The sequence below is a fragment of the Phyllostomus hastatus genome, unplaced genomic scaffold (assembly GCF_019186645.2).
Source record: "Phyllostomus hastatus isolate PE091 unplaced genomic scaffold, TTU_PhHast_1.1 phas_scaffold_129, whole genome shotgun sequence".
In the NCBI taxonomy this organism is placed as follows: domain Eukaryota; kingdom Metazoa; phylum Chordata; class Mammalia; order Chiroptera; family Phyllostomidae; genus Phyllostomus; species Phyllostomus hastatus.
The window spans coordinates 4,889,222-4,904,344 of record NW_025334009.1 but is presented as its reverse complement, the minus strand read 5'-3'; the positions used below and the strand labels follow the sequence as shown (position 1 = coordinate 4,904,344).

At 53.4% G+C, this 15,123-nt stretch overlaps 3 protein-coding genes across 7 annotated transcripts in view; 1 reads left to right on the top strand and 2 right to left on the bottom strand.

Moving 5' to 3' along the window:
- The first annotated feature begins 806 nt into the window (after positions 1 to 806).
- Positions 807 to 2,374, top strand: NDUFAF3 (NADH:ubiquinone oxidoreductase complex assembly factor 3). The gene is made up of 5 exons (XM_045857158.1): positions 807 to 1,313; positions 1,423 to 1,615; positions 1,756 to 1,822; positions 1,933 to 2,033; positions 2,113 to 2,374. The coding sequence occupies exons 1-5, from the start codon at positions 1,237 to 1,239 to the stop codon at positions 2,227 to 2,229; spliced, it is 555 nt and encodes a 184-aa protein (XP_045713114.1). The 5' UTR covers positions 807 to 1,236; the 3' UTR covers positions 2,230 to 2,374.
- Positions 2,375 to 2,922: 548 nt separating this feature from the next.
- On the bottom strand, positions 2,923 to 7,718 carry IMPDH2 (inosine monophosphate dehydrogenase 2). Of its 2 annotated transcripts, XM_045857156.1 has the most exons (15): positions 7,546 to 7,718; positions 7,057 to 7,105; positions 6,752 to 6,853; positions 6,589 to 6,663; positions 6,073 to 6,279; positions 5,468 to 5,555; positions 5,196 to 5,395; positions 5,028 to 5,118; positions 4,837 to 4,932; positions 4,524 to 4,595; positions 3,721 to 3,864; positions 3,491 to 3,635; positions 3,262 to 3,405; positions 3,098 to 3,181; positions 2,923 to 2,999 (listed from the first exon to the last, which is right to left on the bottom strand). In XM_045857156.1, exons 1-15 carry the CDS (start codon positions 7,641 to 7,643, stop codon positions 2,978 to 2,980), a joined length of 1,617 nt encoding a protein of 538 aa, XP_045713112.1. In that variant the 5' UTR covers positions 7,644 to 7,718; the 3' UTR covers positions 2,923 to 2,977. The 2 variants fall into 2 exon arrangements, with proteins under 2 accessions (XP_045713112.1, XP_045713113.1); XM_045857157.1 differs by lacking the exon at positions 4,524 to 4,595 and having other exon boundaries at positions 2,925 to 2,999; positions 7,546 to 7,716.
- A 699-nt stretch (positions 7,719 to 8,417) lies between these two features.
- Positions 8,418 to 15,123, bottom strand: part of QRICH1 (glutamine rich 1) — a 36,173-nt gene continuing 29,467 nt past the window's right edge. For all 4 annotated transcript variants that reach the window (XM_045857015.1, XM_045857014.1, XM_045857017.1 and 1 more), the window contains 4 exons: positions 11,157 to 11,265; positions 10,651 to 10,802; positions 10,229 to 10,319; positions 8,418 to 8,871 (listed from right to left, as the gene is read on the bottom strand). In XM_045857015.1, coding sequence (XP_045712971.1) covers positions 8,679 to 8,871; positions 10,229 to 10,319; positions 10,651 to 10,802; positions 11,157 to 11,265 — 545 coding nt within the window. In that variant the 3' untranslated portion in view covers positions 8,418 to 8,678. The remainder of the gene's footprint in view (positions 8,872 to 10,228; positions 10,320 to 10,650; positions 10,803 to 11,156; positions 11,266 to 15,123) is intronic.

Genomic DNA, 15,123 nt, shown 5'->3' with positions numbered 1-15,123 from the left:
AGGAGCGACGGTGGGGGCCTCCCCCGGGACCGAGTCCCGTTCCGAATTACACCCGCGGGGTAGGATTAGTCCTGTTGATCTCCTGCGGCCAGAGCCACTGGTGAGGTGACAGTGTTGGGGCGAGCTTGGGGATCCGCCAAGAAGGAAGCGCTCCGTGGGGCCGGGGAGGAAGTAAACCCGCCCGCCCGCCTCCGGGACACCCCCGCACCCGGAGCCCTTTGTCCGGTGACCACTAGCGCCCGGAGCTATGGGGGGCCCCATGGGCTCGTACGGCGGCAACAAGAACCCCCAGGAATCCACTGAGGCCACCCTCGTCTGTACCGACTCTGCCTCCCACCCGCCCAGCCCCGCGGAGAGCAGACGCGGCCACGTTCCCCTGAAGCCACGACACGGTCGGGTGCGCGGAGACTCCCGAACCCCGCGCGGGCGCCAGCAACTCTCGCGCCAGTAGGCCTTCTGATTCGGTTCGAGTCAGGAGCGGGTGGGACGCGAGCAGAGTGAGCGAAGACAGGGTGCTGCTCCAGCCGCTGTCTAGTTCAATGTCTAGTCCGGTTCAGTTCAGTAGCTGCCACCCGAGCACCTGCAGGAACCCTACCGCCGCGTCCCCTTCCGCTCGCTCTGGCTGCAGACTGGAGCCATTTTAAAGAGAAACCACCCGGCCACGCCCCCTCGCGCTCCCAAGAAGCCAATCCACGCGCGGCCACGCCCCACGGGACTCGCGTCGGCGACGCCAACGGTCGCGCGGGTGACGGTTGAGAAGGGGCGTGATACCTGGCAGAGCGGGGAAACTTGAGCCTCCTGCCCCGCCCTCGCAACCTGACGCCCCAAAACTGGGGTCAGGGGCTTGGAAGCTGGCACCAGGCCCTCGCCAGGTGTGCGGGAGTCGGCCAGGTGCGCGCCGCCCCGCCCCAGCCCCGGGAGACCTTTATAATGGCTGAGAGCCGGGGCCAGGCCATGACTGGGACCCAGGCAATGTCCTGAGGCCGGCCCCGCCACCAGGTGTCTGGCTCCCCCAGGACCGTCTGCGGGGACCGGGGGAGGGGCGGGCCGCAGGTGCAGACATCGGAGCCGCTCTGGGGAACGTAGCCTCCCTGGGACAGATGGCGCTAGCCGGCTCCCTAGTTCTCCCGCGCTGGGCCGGTCGAGTTGTGCTGCGCCCTCCGGACAGCAGGGGGCGCTGTATCCGCTCCGGGTTGGGCACCCTACCACCCCGCTGACCCTGAGAACCGCTTTGCCATGGCCGCTGCGTTTGTGCTACGGGGCCTGTACCGAGCGCGACCCGAACTCCGCCTTCTGCCCGCGGAGCTGCTGTGGTGAGTCCAGTCCCACAGGGGGACGTCCCTGCCCGACCCCAGCCTGCCCCGCCAACCGCGGCGGCTCCGCACCCCCGGTCCCCCAGACCCTGACCGTGCCCCTCCGCAGGGCGCCACGGCGTGGGCACCGCCTCACGCCGGCCGACGATGAGCTGTATCAGCGGACACGCATCTCTCTGCTGCAACGCGAGGCCCCGCACGCCATGTACATCGACAGCTACAGCAACCGCGGCTTCATGGTCAATGGAAATCGCGTGTTTGGGCCCTGCGCGCTGCTCCCGCGCTCGGTGCTGCAGTGGAACGTGAGCCTTCCCCTGCAGAGAGGAAGCGGAGGGCTGGAGCTCCGGCTCGCCCTCGGCTCTTCCGCGGTCCCGCTGCGGAGCAGGCCTACGGGGAAAGCCACGTGGGTTTGTTGTCTTTAACCTGCCTCTCCCCCACACAGGTAGGATCTCACCAGGACATCACGGAAGAAAGCTTCTCTCTCTTCTGGATGCTGGAGCCCCCAATAGGTATCGGAGGAGGGAAGAGCTGTGGTCTTCCGAGCACCGCCCCCGAAGCCACCCCACCCCAGCCTGCCCGCAGACCTGGTTGTGGACTAACCGTGCCCATCCTTCCCTAGAGATCGTCGTGGTGGGCACTGGAGACCGGACCGAGCGGCTGCAGCCCCAGGTGCTGCGAGCCATGAGGCAGCGGGGCATCGCTGTGGAAGTGCAGGACACGGTCCGTCCCGGGGCTGGGGAACGCTGAGGGCAGCCCGGGCCCGGCTCGGGCTCAGCTGATGCTGGCTTTCTCTTTGCAGCCCAACGCTTGTGCCACTTTCAACTTCCTGTGTCATGAAGGCCGAGTGACGGGAGCTGCTCTCATCCCCCCACGTGGAGGGACTGCGCTCACATCTGTGTCCCAAGCTGCAGAGTGAAGCGCCAGAACTGACCTTCCTCGTAGGGCCCTGGTGCCTTACGCAGAGTGCAGGGGTTCCCCGCGCTTTCACTGGCACCTCCCCTGCGGCACTGTAATGCTTGTCCTGCCTGCCCACAAATCAATAATTTAATCCACTTCTCCCATTTTGTACTAGGTGCGTTGCTGGCCAGGGGCTGCTGACTCAGTGGGCTCCTCATGGGGGTTGTGAAGAAACCGAGGGGTCCCTTTATCGTCTAGACTAGATGGCCAGGAGGGGGTGTATACACCCATTCCAAACCGCAGCTCTGTCTACTTGCTCGCGTGCAGATTCGAGGCGATCTCCATTCTCCGGGAGGTCCTTTAGAAATCCCGGTTAGGGACGTGTCGGGGTCTCAGTCCAGTCCCATGTGGCCTAGCAGGAGGCCTGTGGATGTCAGTCCAAAGATCTGTGGACTGTTATCTGACCCGTCTAAGAAGCCACAGTGTGCTTACAGAATCTAAGATTGCACCCTTGACCCTTGAGAGCCCCAGCTGGTCTGGGCTGGCTTGTGAGCCGCCCAGGAGGGACTCTGAATCCAGAACTACCACCCCTTCCAGGTCCAGGGGCACCCTTGCCTCAGGGCCCGAGGCTTCCCTGGAAATCGGGGCGTTGTGTGTGTTGTCGATCAGGCAGCTGCCGAGCCCCTCCCGCCTGTTGACTCAAAGATCAGGCACCACTTTTTTTCAAACTTTTATTGAAAAACCATGGGGTTGTGCTGTGTCCCTTCTCAGAAAAGCCGCTTCTCATACCTGTAGGCAGAAGGACCGCTGTGAGGGGAGGGCAGCAGGGAAGAGGCATGGTGGAGACCCCGCCCCAGGGACAGGGTGGGAAGGAGCTGCTGACTTACGAATGGAGGCTGTGGACACCACCTTCCACCTGAGCTGAGGATGTCCTCTTCTCAAACTTGAGCTCCCCAGAATACATCATGGCTCTGCGAAGGGGCAGGTGTCCGACGTGGGTGGCCGGGCCTGGATCAGCCTTCCCACCGACGCCCAAGCGCCCCAAGCTTACCTGACTTGGGTCAGACTCTTGGCACCGATGTCCTGACAGGAGTGTTGGATGCCAGCAATCAGGTAGGGGACAAATTTATGGATGGACCCTTTGTCCTGCACAGCCCCAGACACCCCCTGGGCCACCTTGATTTTGTCAGCTTCACTGCAGAGACAGGCAGAAGACACGGTCAAAGCACAAATAAGACCAGTGAAGAGGCGGCATGAGCTCACTGATCTTCGTGTCCCACCTGAAGTAGCGGTTCTGGCTGCTGAGATGCTTGTCCATGGCGTCAAGAGAGCCCATACCACGGTATTTCTTGAGCCGGATCCCATCGGAGAAGAAGTACTCCCCGGGGGCCTCAGTGGTAGCAGCCAGGAGGGAGCCCATCATGACTGTGGACAGATGGAGTGCTGGGGGTGGGCCCTGGATGGCAATGGGGGAGGGGTCCCACCAGGCTCCCTGGCTGCTGGGCCTCACCTGTGGAGGCCCCGAGGGCCAAGGCTTTGGCGATATGGCCCACATTTTGGATCCCTCCATCAGCGATGACAGGAACACCGAAGCGCCGCGCATATTCTGACACCTTGTACACTGCTGTTGCTTGGGGCCGCCCACAGGCCAGCACTGTTAAAGAAAGGAACAGATAGGTGAGTGGAGTTGGTGGGGACAGGCAAGGGGCCCTGTGGTCACAACTCTGCACCCAGGAGCTCTCAGCTACACCTGCAGCAGGACTGCGGCCTGGCTGAGGACAAGTCATGTCTGGGATGGCTGCCCCATCTGCCGTGAACAGCACAAACAGCTGTGACGGCCACCACGAAACCCTGCATGTGCACGTGCATGTGTGCAAGGCCCAGGGCAGCCTCAGGCGCGTGCAGTCAGCAGCCGGGAAAGCCCCACCCAACTGCTATCAGGTGGGGGAGGGGTTACTGTGCAGTTAGTACCCAGAGGCCCGCCCCTTCCTCCCTACGTGGTGGGCAGCTCACGCAAGGTCAGGGGAGGGGTCATGTGGAAGGAAGAGTGTGCTCCAGAGTTGGCCCTGAGCTGTGCCCTACTGTGGGAGATGTGGGCAGAGCAGGACCCACCTGGGGAGGGAGGCCTGCCTTGTAAGCACCCCAGGAAGAAGAGGGAGCTGTGCTCTGGAGCAGCCCCCAAAACCATGGTCTGTCATTCAGTCTGCCCTGCCCACCCATCGGCACCACAAACCCCGGGAGCTACAGCTACAGTCAACCAAGCAGCCGGGCAGTGGGCAGCTGGGCCGGGCCAGTGGGCCGGGCCGGACTTACTATAGCAGCCCGTGACAGTAGAAGGGCATTTGGGGCTGTGGGACTTTATGTCTGGAGGGATCTTGGGAGCTGCTAAATAAAACAAACAGACCAGAGTTTAGAGAGGGCGCAGAGCAGGAGCAAGGAGGCCAGGCTAGGCAGGGAGGAGTGGCAAGTGAGGAGTGACGAGAGCTCGTCTTGCTTCCAGTGTGTCACCCATCCAAGGGGCCCATTTGGCCCTGGGGCTGCGCCTACTGGAGGACTCTTTGTAGTCCCCGTGAGAGCACTGGGCTCCAGGGCACATGGAGCTAAGGGTCCTGGCAAAACATCTTACCTTCCTGGGTGATGCAGATGGAGCCACTGCCCATGCCCACCCGCAGGGCATCTACGCCAGCATCGATGAGATTCTTGGCCTGCGCAGCTGTGACCACTGCCACGGAGAACAGAAAATGGCTCAGGTGAAAGTCTAGGCGGGAGCTCAGCTCCCCCCCCAGCCCCCGTCCTCTGTGTCCAGTGTGGCCTCACCATTGCCTCCAATGACTTGGAGGCTGGGGTATTTCTCTTTGATGTACTTGATCATGTTGATCTGGAAGATGGAGTTTCCCTGGGAAGAGTCCTGGAACAGGGAGGAAGTCCCGGTGAGGGGTGTGGCAGCACCCCCTACCGCCCCACCCTGCTCGCACAGCAGCTCACCAACACGACTACGTCCACACCAGCCTGCGCCAGCAGGTCCAGGCGGTACTTGTCATCCTCGTGAGTGCCAATGGCTGCTCCACACAGCAGCTGCTTCTTGGCATCTTTGGAGGCCAGTGGGTAATCCCGGTTCTTCTTCAGGTCTGTCCGGGCGATGATGGCCACCAGCTCATCATCTTCATTTACGATGGGCAACTTTCCTGAGGGCAGGGCAGGACACAATCAGCATCCCAGTCTTTGGTTACAGAGCCCTTCCTGTGTGCAGGACTCACCCTTTTTGCTGCGCTGCAGAATTTCATTTGCTTCCTTTAGTGTGATGCCTGCAGGGGCTACCACCAAGTCATCTCTCTTTGTCATGATCTAAGAGGGAAGGGAGCTGTGAGGAAGGGCCAATCAGGGACCAGATCTCCCAACAGGACCTGCCCTGAACTCGGTGGAGAGGGGGGAGGAGTTTCCAAGGCCCATCTTGTTCACACTCCTGCGCCCAAATCACGCCCCCCAAGTGAGCACAACAGCCCCTGCAGCAATGTAATGGCAAGCACGGGAATCGAGTAAAAGGACAATATGGTACAACACATGGAGTAGCCTGATACATCGTAAGAAGAAAAAGGCCACACCAGACCCATGACGAGAGAATTAAAAGAGGAGGCTGAAGTTGGTCCTTAAGCATTTCCTTCACCTTGGGGGTGGCAAAGAACAGGTGTGTGCTGGCAACCATTTGGGCAGATTGAGAACGTGTGTGTGGGTCTCAGGTCAGAAACTTGGTTGCGTATTCATCTTGCCTGACAGTAGAGACCATCAAAGATGCCACTTGGGCAACAGAAGGCTCCTTGTCTTTAGCCTGGTTGCTGAAACTTGGCTTTGCCAGCGTACCTACCTCTTCCAAAAATCGGTCGTGCTCCTCCTCCTTGAGAAAATCAATGTCCCTCGAGGAGATGATGCCCACTAGGCGGCTCCCCATCCGGCCTGTATCAGTGATGGGGATACCACAGAAGCCATGCCGGGCTTTGGCTTCAAATACATCCCGTACTCGATCCTTGGGGCTGAGGACCACTGGGTCCGTAATGAATCCCTGCTCGTATTTCTGGAAGGGATGACAAGAATGGGCTCTTGATCTGAAGACGGGTCTGTGCCAACTTCCCCTTTGGCACTGCCACAGGAACAAATCACACCAACACCTCAAACCCAGGAATATGAGACATGGGTGGGAGGCAGGCACTGTCCACCTGGTCCTCTTCTGTTGCCTTAAGACCCAGGGTCTCAGGCTCTTCTGCTCAGGAACTCAACTCCACAGTGGGGAAAACAGGATCCTTAATTAGGAGCAAAATAACCCCCCCACTCCCACTCCAGTGCAATCTCATGAAATCTTGACCACGATCCTTGCCCCTCTGACCTTCACTTTCCGAACTTCATTGGCCTGGAATTCAGGTGTACAGTTGTGGTGGATGAAGCCAATGCCACCTGTAAGCTGTGGAATACAAGATTAAGATGTGGCTGTATGCCTCTGGGGAAGAGATGAGGCCCTTGCTTCTGCCCTCATGCCCCATGGTATTCACCGCCATTGCTATGGCCATCCCGGCCTCTGTGACTGTGTCCATGGGTGAGGAAACCAGTGGGGTCTTCAGAGTGATCTTTTTGGTCAGAGCAGAGGTCAGGTCCTAAGGATAGAAAGCCATCTAATGTGAGAAAACTCTGCATATGATGCCCGGTACTCCACAAAACAGTTGCCCTGTACGACCTGCATGCTAGTACCATCATTCCATAGACTCCACCCCAAAGCCCACTCTGGTGAGGTACACCAGGGTACAACGGCACCTTGCCCAATCTGAATGCTAAGGACCCATTCACTGGTCGTACTCACCACCTGGTCTGCAGTGAAGTCGATGTACCCGGGGAGAATGAGAAAGTCACTACGGGGGTAGGGGAGCAAATTGGGAGTGAGGTTCAGGCTTAGTACATCCGGAGACTCCATCCCCGTAGATCATCTCATAAAGCATTTGGGCAGAAAGGGCACTGACCTAGCCCATGTATCACAGGCAAGGCAGAGCGCAAGGTGGAGATAGCGACAGGCCCTGTTCTGCCACCTAGCTGTCATCAGCGCCTCTGACACCCAGACAACTCCATGTGCCCAGAGAATGGAGTTTCTAGCCCGAAATCCCAAGCACTACCCAAATGCCGCCTCCCTGTTGCCTCGCTTTATCTGTCAAAGTGAGCCCCAGAGATGGTTAGGGAATTTCCGGAACCTGTCCCTCTTGCCCGAGCCCAAGCGGGCTCCACGGAAGCCCCACCAGGCCTCCCAGCGCAGCGCGCCGCCCCTCTCCTCGCCCAGGTGAGCCCGCTAGGCCCGCACTTGTAGGTGAGACCATCCCCGCAGTTGAACAGCTGCTGTGCCGTAAGCCCGTCGTCCGGCACATAGGACGTGCCCCCGCTAATCAGGTAGTCGGCCATGGCCAGTGCGGGGAGAGTCGCGAGCCCTCAGAGGACCACGCCGCAGAGGCCTCTAGCGTAAGAGGCGCGGCAATATACACCCGCTGCAATCGTCAGCGCGCTTTGCGCGTCTGACGTCAGGGCGCAGAGCGTGTGGGTGGGGCCAGCGCGCCTCGGGGCGGGGTTGCAGACCACGCATGCGCAGAGCGTGTGCTAGCAGCGTAGACTCCCCCTCCCGCAGGACCTTGGCCTGCTCAATTAATAGGCACTGCTTTGCTTCCACTGTTCCACCAGTCTCCTCCCAAATAAAGAGGCGTTGTTCACTAGCATATTGAAAAGACGTGCTTGTCATTCTTAATAAACAACTAGATTAAGAATACATAAGAGAAACAGAGTGGTATCTTTATATGATACACAAGTGTATGTTACAAGAATTCCATCAGGCACAGGAGCCTCAGTTTAAGGCCTCAATGTTAGGCCAAAAAGCCATGGTACAGTTTTTACTTTAACATCTAAAATGTCACTTGTCATAAAGGAAGGTGTAATAGAAATTGTCTTTAATAAATCATAATTGAAGTCCCCCTCATTTTCCTTCCATTAAGATGCTAGGTTTATGTCTGAGCATGAAAGAAAAGACCACTCCTCTGTGGTCAGCAGTTGGCCAGTCAGAGCGGGAGCCAGCTGGAGATTCCCCGGAGGGTCCATCCATCATCAATTCCATCTTTCTGGGGGAAGGGAGTAGGCCACATTTCTCCTAACAGTCCAAGCCCTTTCCCCAGGCCCCAGACTAAGGGGAAAAAGTCAGCCAGCAACTTTCCAGGACGCCTGGCTCTCAGGAAACCCAGAGCCCCCATGGGCCGAGGAGTCTGCCACAGCAGATTTACGAAGATGCACAGGGGCCAAAGTTTCCTTTTAATATTTTAAACAGGAGCAGTCCCAACGGCTTCATAACTACACCAATAAAAAAGGAAAAGAAAAAATGGAGGCCTCTTCTTTAGTGTGAAAGTCAGTCCATGTTTTCCTGGATGCTCTTCCTTGCACCACGGCTAACGGATCTCAGTGAATGGTGCTGGCGCTGGCCACTGCAATGGCCTCCTGAATTTCTCGTATCACCAGGATCCGAGTCAGCATCTGTCCCATCTGCTCTCTGCTGATAGGCTGGACCGAGTACCAGATTGGACTGTTGGGGGCCACCACTGGCTCAGGTGTCAGGTAAAAGGTGTCATTCCGGCCTTTCACACTCTGGGGACTGAAGAATGTCAGTAAAAGCTGGTTAAAACCACAATCTCAATCCTCCCACCTGAACGTCCCAGACAGATGCCTGCCAAAGTTGGGACGCAAAAGCCCTGGAAGTTACGGTGCTGAATCCCATGCACTCAACACATACTACTACCTCACATGCCAAAGACAGGCTGCCTCTCTCCTGCACCTCCCGCACACAATGCCAGCTGATCCCTCTGGCTGCCCGGCTGCCCAGGGCTCGGAGGGCTCATCTGCTTGAGTCCAGGCATATATATCCCACTTGGAACCAACCTCTGCCCAGGTCTGTCTCCAAGTCTTTGCTCAAGTTGTTTCCTTTAACCAATCCACTGATGATCCTTCAATTCTACCGGAGGGACTGGGCCCTTACCTGGGCTGACCCCCCAAACCCCTCAATGCTATGCTGCACCTTTCTTAAATACTTAACACATGCCAATCTCTCAAGGTTTATCTAAGGGCTACTGTGTCCTAGCCCTGCATTAGGTGTTGATGTTAGAGAAATGAGCAAGACCCAACAGTCTCTACTTCCTGGAGTTTACAAATAAGGGGAGAAGCAGACAGTAATTACACAGTTACACAAATACACACAAAATGACCAACAGTTGCAGGTACAACAGAGGGAAACAGCCCGAGGAAATAGGGAGGGAGTATGAAAATGCTTTCCTGACAAAGCTGTGTTTGAGAACACGGATGAATAGAAGCTAACTGCCAAATGGGTAGGGGTGGGGTGGCATGAGGGTTGCCCAACAGGGAAGAAAGTCTGCTGAGGCCTTGAGGTAGGGAAAGCATGTGCCCTCAAGTGGAGAGGAGCCAGTGTAAAGAGTAATATGGACATGAGGTTGGCAACAGGGAGTGAAGGAAAGGCCTAACAAGGCCATATTAGGATTACTGTCTTTGCAGAGTAAAAGAAAACCACGGAAGGTTTTAGTTTAAGTAACATGGTAAGACCTGCAACGTAGAAAGCTCATTCAGGTACTGCTGTGAAGATGAGAGCCAAACTTCAGGCACAAAGGAGAACGAAAGCCAGGGAAAGGAGCACCCCCTTAGATTGATGGCGGTAGTGAGCAAAGGTCAAGCCCAAGGAGATGCTCAGTATGTGATGGAGGCAGCCTCTCTGTACCTGCCTCCTTCTTCCACCTTCATCCCCTCTCCAGGAAAGGGGACCACCAGGGAGCAGGGACCCCTTTTACATCACAGTGCCAGGCACATCATGTAACTTGGGGAAAGCATTAAGGTTGCTTATGTACTTTGTTTCTGGAAGGGTGTTTTTACTGTCGGGCACTAGAGAATGCCTGTGCACACAAGCACGCACGCACGCTCACCCACTCAGAATAAAGCCTCCTCACCATTTAAAGAGGTAGAAATCGTAGAGCTTGATGGGACATCTCAGTGGATTCTCTGGATTTTCCGTCTGTTCTGCATACATGTCATCTGTAACTATAAAACACACCCTCACCACCACAGACATGGCCCCAGGCTGCCTTAGCTCAGGCCCAGATCTCGAACCTTAGGCTTCCAGCCATCCTAACTAAACATATTGGGAGAGGAAAGGGTGTGAGGCATGGGCAGTGACTGTGAAAGGAAAAGGGAGCTATCTCTTCCGGGGCATCTCTGCTTCTTGAAGAGTTTGAAGTTTCCGGCTGAGGGTAAAGGAAAGGAGAATTCCTAGCCAGCAAGTCCCAACCCTACACTCACCACTAGCCCCTCAGGAACAAGGACACGACGGGACAAACAGCACTGTTTCGGGGCCCCTGCCTCCTTCCCGTACCTTTCTGGCCAGTCTGGTGTATGCCAAGTGCCTTCAGGTACCGAATACTCGTGCTTTTATCTTTAGGATTGGAGGGGTTCTTCTTCGTCTGTCGCAAGACCTTGGAGAAGGCCAGCTTCATGTGCTGGTCCACTGTCTTCAAAAGGAAGTACCTGCACCGCAAGTGAAAGCAAGGCAAAGGGAGGGGTGCCAGGAGGAGACCACGATTCACCCTCTGCCATCAGTGCTTTAGAGGAGCCAGTGCCCACACTCCCAGGATTTGGGCAGGCCCACGCCCAAACACAATGTCCAGTGGAGAAGCCCCACCAAGAATGATGGCAGGGTCTGACAAGGCTATCTGCTTCACAGGTCACCACGCAAAATGCAGCCACGTGGGGCTGAGGGCTTTCAGTAGCCCCAAGGCTCTCAAATGTTTGTCAAAGGAATTCAGAAGTCTGGATAGTTTCCACCCTCTTCACTGGGCAGATGCCAGCAGTGGCTAAGCATGGAGCCTCTAGAACACTTACTTGGTATTAAAGAACATGAGGGTGGTCAGCAAGGTGGAAGGGGAGTGAGCCCCGAGCTGCTTGCACTCCCACAGCATCTCCTCAGTCACGTGGCTGGGCAGGACATAGCCTAGGAGGAATAGAGCACTGCTACAACAAGAGGGTGGCAGGCGTTCCCTCAAAGGTGCAGGACGGGAGTGTGAGGCACAAGCAGGACCACCTGGGACCGCATGGTTTACCCAGAGAACTCTTCCAGGTGTGGCGCAATCGCCTGGGAAGCTTGTTAGAACACAGAAGGCTGGGTCCCAACACAAATTTCTGGGGTGGGACGTGATAATGTGCACTTCTAACGAGTTACCTAAGACCATGATTTGAGAACCAATGCCTTACATGACTGCTCTTACCTGGTGTCAGCTCTTCCTTTAATCCAAGGGTAACATCGGGCAAAAAGGTATAGGCCTCAGGGGAAGTGAAACACCCAAAATTATAACCCAAACTCAGCCTATATGCACGCTCCTCTGGAAAGAGGAAACGGACCTCTCATCATATTTTCAAAGGTGTCCAGGGCCCGAAGCACTGGCACGCGTACCCATTTGCCCTTGTTAAACCTTCTGTCATGCCTTCCATCTCTAGAAAGCGAACCCATTCTCATCCCCTTGGGGGAAAGGGGAGACTGTCACTCAGAACTATTACAGCTGTCCCCCACCAGGCAGGTAGGTTTCCTGTAAGCCCCTGATCCGGGAGCGAACTGAGAGCTGGGCAGGGACAAAGGCTGGTCGATGGATCACTAAACCCCCCTCATGTGCTCACTCAACCGTCAACGTGCAAGTGTGCGCACCCCAGGCCCTGTGGGCCTGGTGAACCAGCAGCAGTGGACACCGGCCCTTCTGCAGGAGTCTTGGAATTCTCCGGGCGGGCAGTGACAGTGCCTCTTTTTGAGGCAGAAAGTCCAATACATTCCTCTCCTCTGTTCTTGCCAAAGCTGGCTCAGACTCCAGTAGTGCATTTCCATCTCTCTGGGGCCGCTCCACCTCTATTCTTATCTCTGGTGGTCCAGTGACGATGAGACAAGCTTTCCCGCTCTCAGCCCTGTCTGCAGGAGGTGAGTGGCAGGACACAGCCTTCCTCAGGGAAGGCGGGGCCCAGGAGTGGTCCCAGGCATACCCTGGTATGCCCTGTTTTCTCTGGATTCACTCTGCCGCCTGTTGTCACTTTTGCTAACTTTAATCACTGCTTCTTCCTTTTTTAAAAATCATCATCCGAGGACATTTTTCTCGTTGCTTTTAGACAGAAAGAGAGAGGCAGAAACATCGATTGTTTGTCTCCTGTAGGCACCTGGACCAGGGATCGAGTGTGCCCCCAGACTAGGAAGAAAACCGCAACCTCTGGTTACAGGACGGCATTCCACCGCTCAGCCACAGTGGCGGAGGCTTTCGTCACTCCTGAACGCTACAAACTTAATGCACGAAAACTAAACTCCTGGCGTGGGAGAAGGGTGATAACACATGCAGCTATCGTGTAAAAGCCTTGTAGTTCTGTTCTGAACTACAAGTATCAAAATGATCTATTTTGTTTTTTATATTTTTGGTTCTGCCCACTTTAAGGCCTAGAAACAATGACCAATTCAGGAGAAAGAGGCACACCTAGCATCCAGACTTTGCTTTCACACAGAAATACCATTTGCCACTCAAAAAAAACCCCAAAAACAAACAAATAAAAAAAACACGGGCTCCATGGAGAATGGACTGACTCCACACCAGGACAAAAAATGCCCAAGATGAGCCTGAAACATTTTGAAAACCAGAAATCAAAGAAAAAGGGTTGTATCAAAAGAATTTAAGGACCCATTTAAAGAAGCTCCAAATGACCACAGATAGGACAATTTGAGCATCAGTAAATTAAAAAAAAAAACAAAAAAACAATTAACAACTGCAATACACTGAATCACGTTAAATATGTTTAAACTCATTAGCTCACGATGACTGCTAAAAGACAAAAAGCAAACCCCGCCAGCTAACTGGGCGCCACCAGGGGACGGGGGTGGAACGAGCCTCGCCCGGGACTGTGGACGCTGCTGAACAAAGGAGCAGAAGCGAGCCCTCCCCTCCCTTTTCCACACAATTTGTACTGCCAGGAATTCAAAGAGTTGACAAGGAAAAGTTTGTTTTTCAGCTAATAATGAAGAAGTAATAACATTAGAGTGCTGCATTTTACAACTAATAAATTAATGGATCCAGACATTATAGGCATCTGATGAAAATAGCCTGTGTATTACATAACCTTGCCAAAAAGACACACACACACACACACACACACACACACACACACACACACCTGATCATTTGAGTCTTTATATGCAACTCCCAATTAACTGTACAGAAGACAGAAGAGTATGTCAAACTACACCATGGGGATATAATCACCAAAATGTAGACTCTGACAATTTAAAAGGCTAGTTTCTTCCATAAATAAATTGCAAGAAAAAAATCAAGGAGGAAACTAAAGATTGAGACAAAACATTAAAAGGTTTACCAGCAATTTCACATGTGGAATTGACACTCTGACCCAGACAAGCAAAATTATGACATTTATGAGACAATTAGAAATTCAGAGGATAGAGATTTTGATGACATTTGTAATCATCTTTTAAAAACTTTATGATAATGGCATTGTGTATATCAATAATACATATTAAAATGTTTATGAGCAGAGTGCCTGGGATTTACTGTAACACAGGAGGGGATAAGTGGTGCATACGTGAAATGAGATTTGCCACAAATAAATAGCAGGTACATGGGAGTGTCATTAATTTTCTCTTTCATACGTGCTTAAAATTCCACAATAAAAAGTTTTAAAAAGCATACTCTGCATGCCTACACTTAGCTTGAAACTTTGCAAATCACGTGGCAAGGCTCTCACTCACTCACTCAGGTCTCCATTCTAATGACAGCCCCTCAGAGAGGCAGGCCTCCCTGCCAGCGCCCTTAACATTTCCCAGTCCCTTGTCTTCAAAGCACTTCCCTAACCATAAATTACTCTATTTGATTATTTGCTGTCTCTGTTAGACTGTAAGCTCATTATTTATACATCTGGAATACTACCTGGCATAAAGTAGACACTGAAAAATATTTAACCAATAATTTGGGGGGGGGGCATTTAAGTAACAAACTATGAGTGGTGACGGATGTTAACTAGACTGTTTTCGACGCAAATGCAATGGAGCATGATTGCTGGATTACAGGTAAGAAAATGTGTACTTTTGTACAAAAATGCCAAATTGTCTTACAAAGTAGCACCACTTTGCATTCCCACTAGCAATGAATGAAGGTTATTGTTGCCCCCCATCCAGCATTTGATGATGCCAGTTTGGGATTTTAGCCATTCTAATAGTTATATAGTGGTATTTTATTATTTAAATTTGCAATTTCCTGATGACATAAAATAAGCATCTTTTCATATATTTCTCGTCCCCCTGTGTATCTTCAGTGAGGCATCTGTCCATCTTTTGCCCATTTGTTAACCAGTTTCTTTGCGTTCTTACTGCTGAGTGGTAGAGTTCTTTGTATATTTTGGATACCAGTTCTTCATCAGGTATAATTTTGCAAAGATTTTCTCCCAGTTTGTGGCTCAGTTTTTTATTTTAATTATGTCTTTCACAGAGCAGAAGTTTTTCATTTTAATGAAATCCAACTTACCAATTTTTTTTTCATGCACCACAGTGCTTTTGGTGTTGTATATAAAAAGTAATCACCAAAACCAAGGTCACCTGGATTTTCTCCTATGTTACCTGTAGGAGGACTTTTATAATTCTGCATTTTACATTTAGGTCAGTGATTCACCTTGAGTTAGTGTTGTGAAGGGTGTAAGGTCTGTGTCTAGATTCGTTTGTTTGCACGTGGATGTCCAACTGTTCCAGCACCATTTGTTGAAAATGTCCTTTCTTCCTTGAACTCCCTTTGCTCCTTTGTCAAAGGTAAGTTGGTTCTAT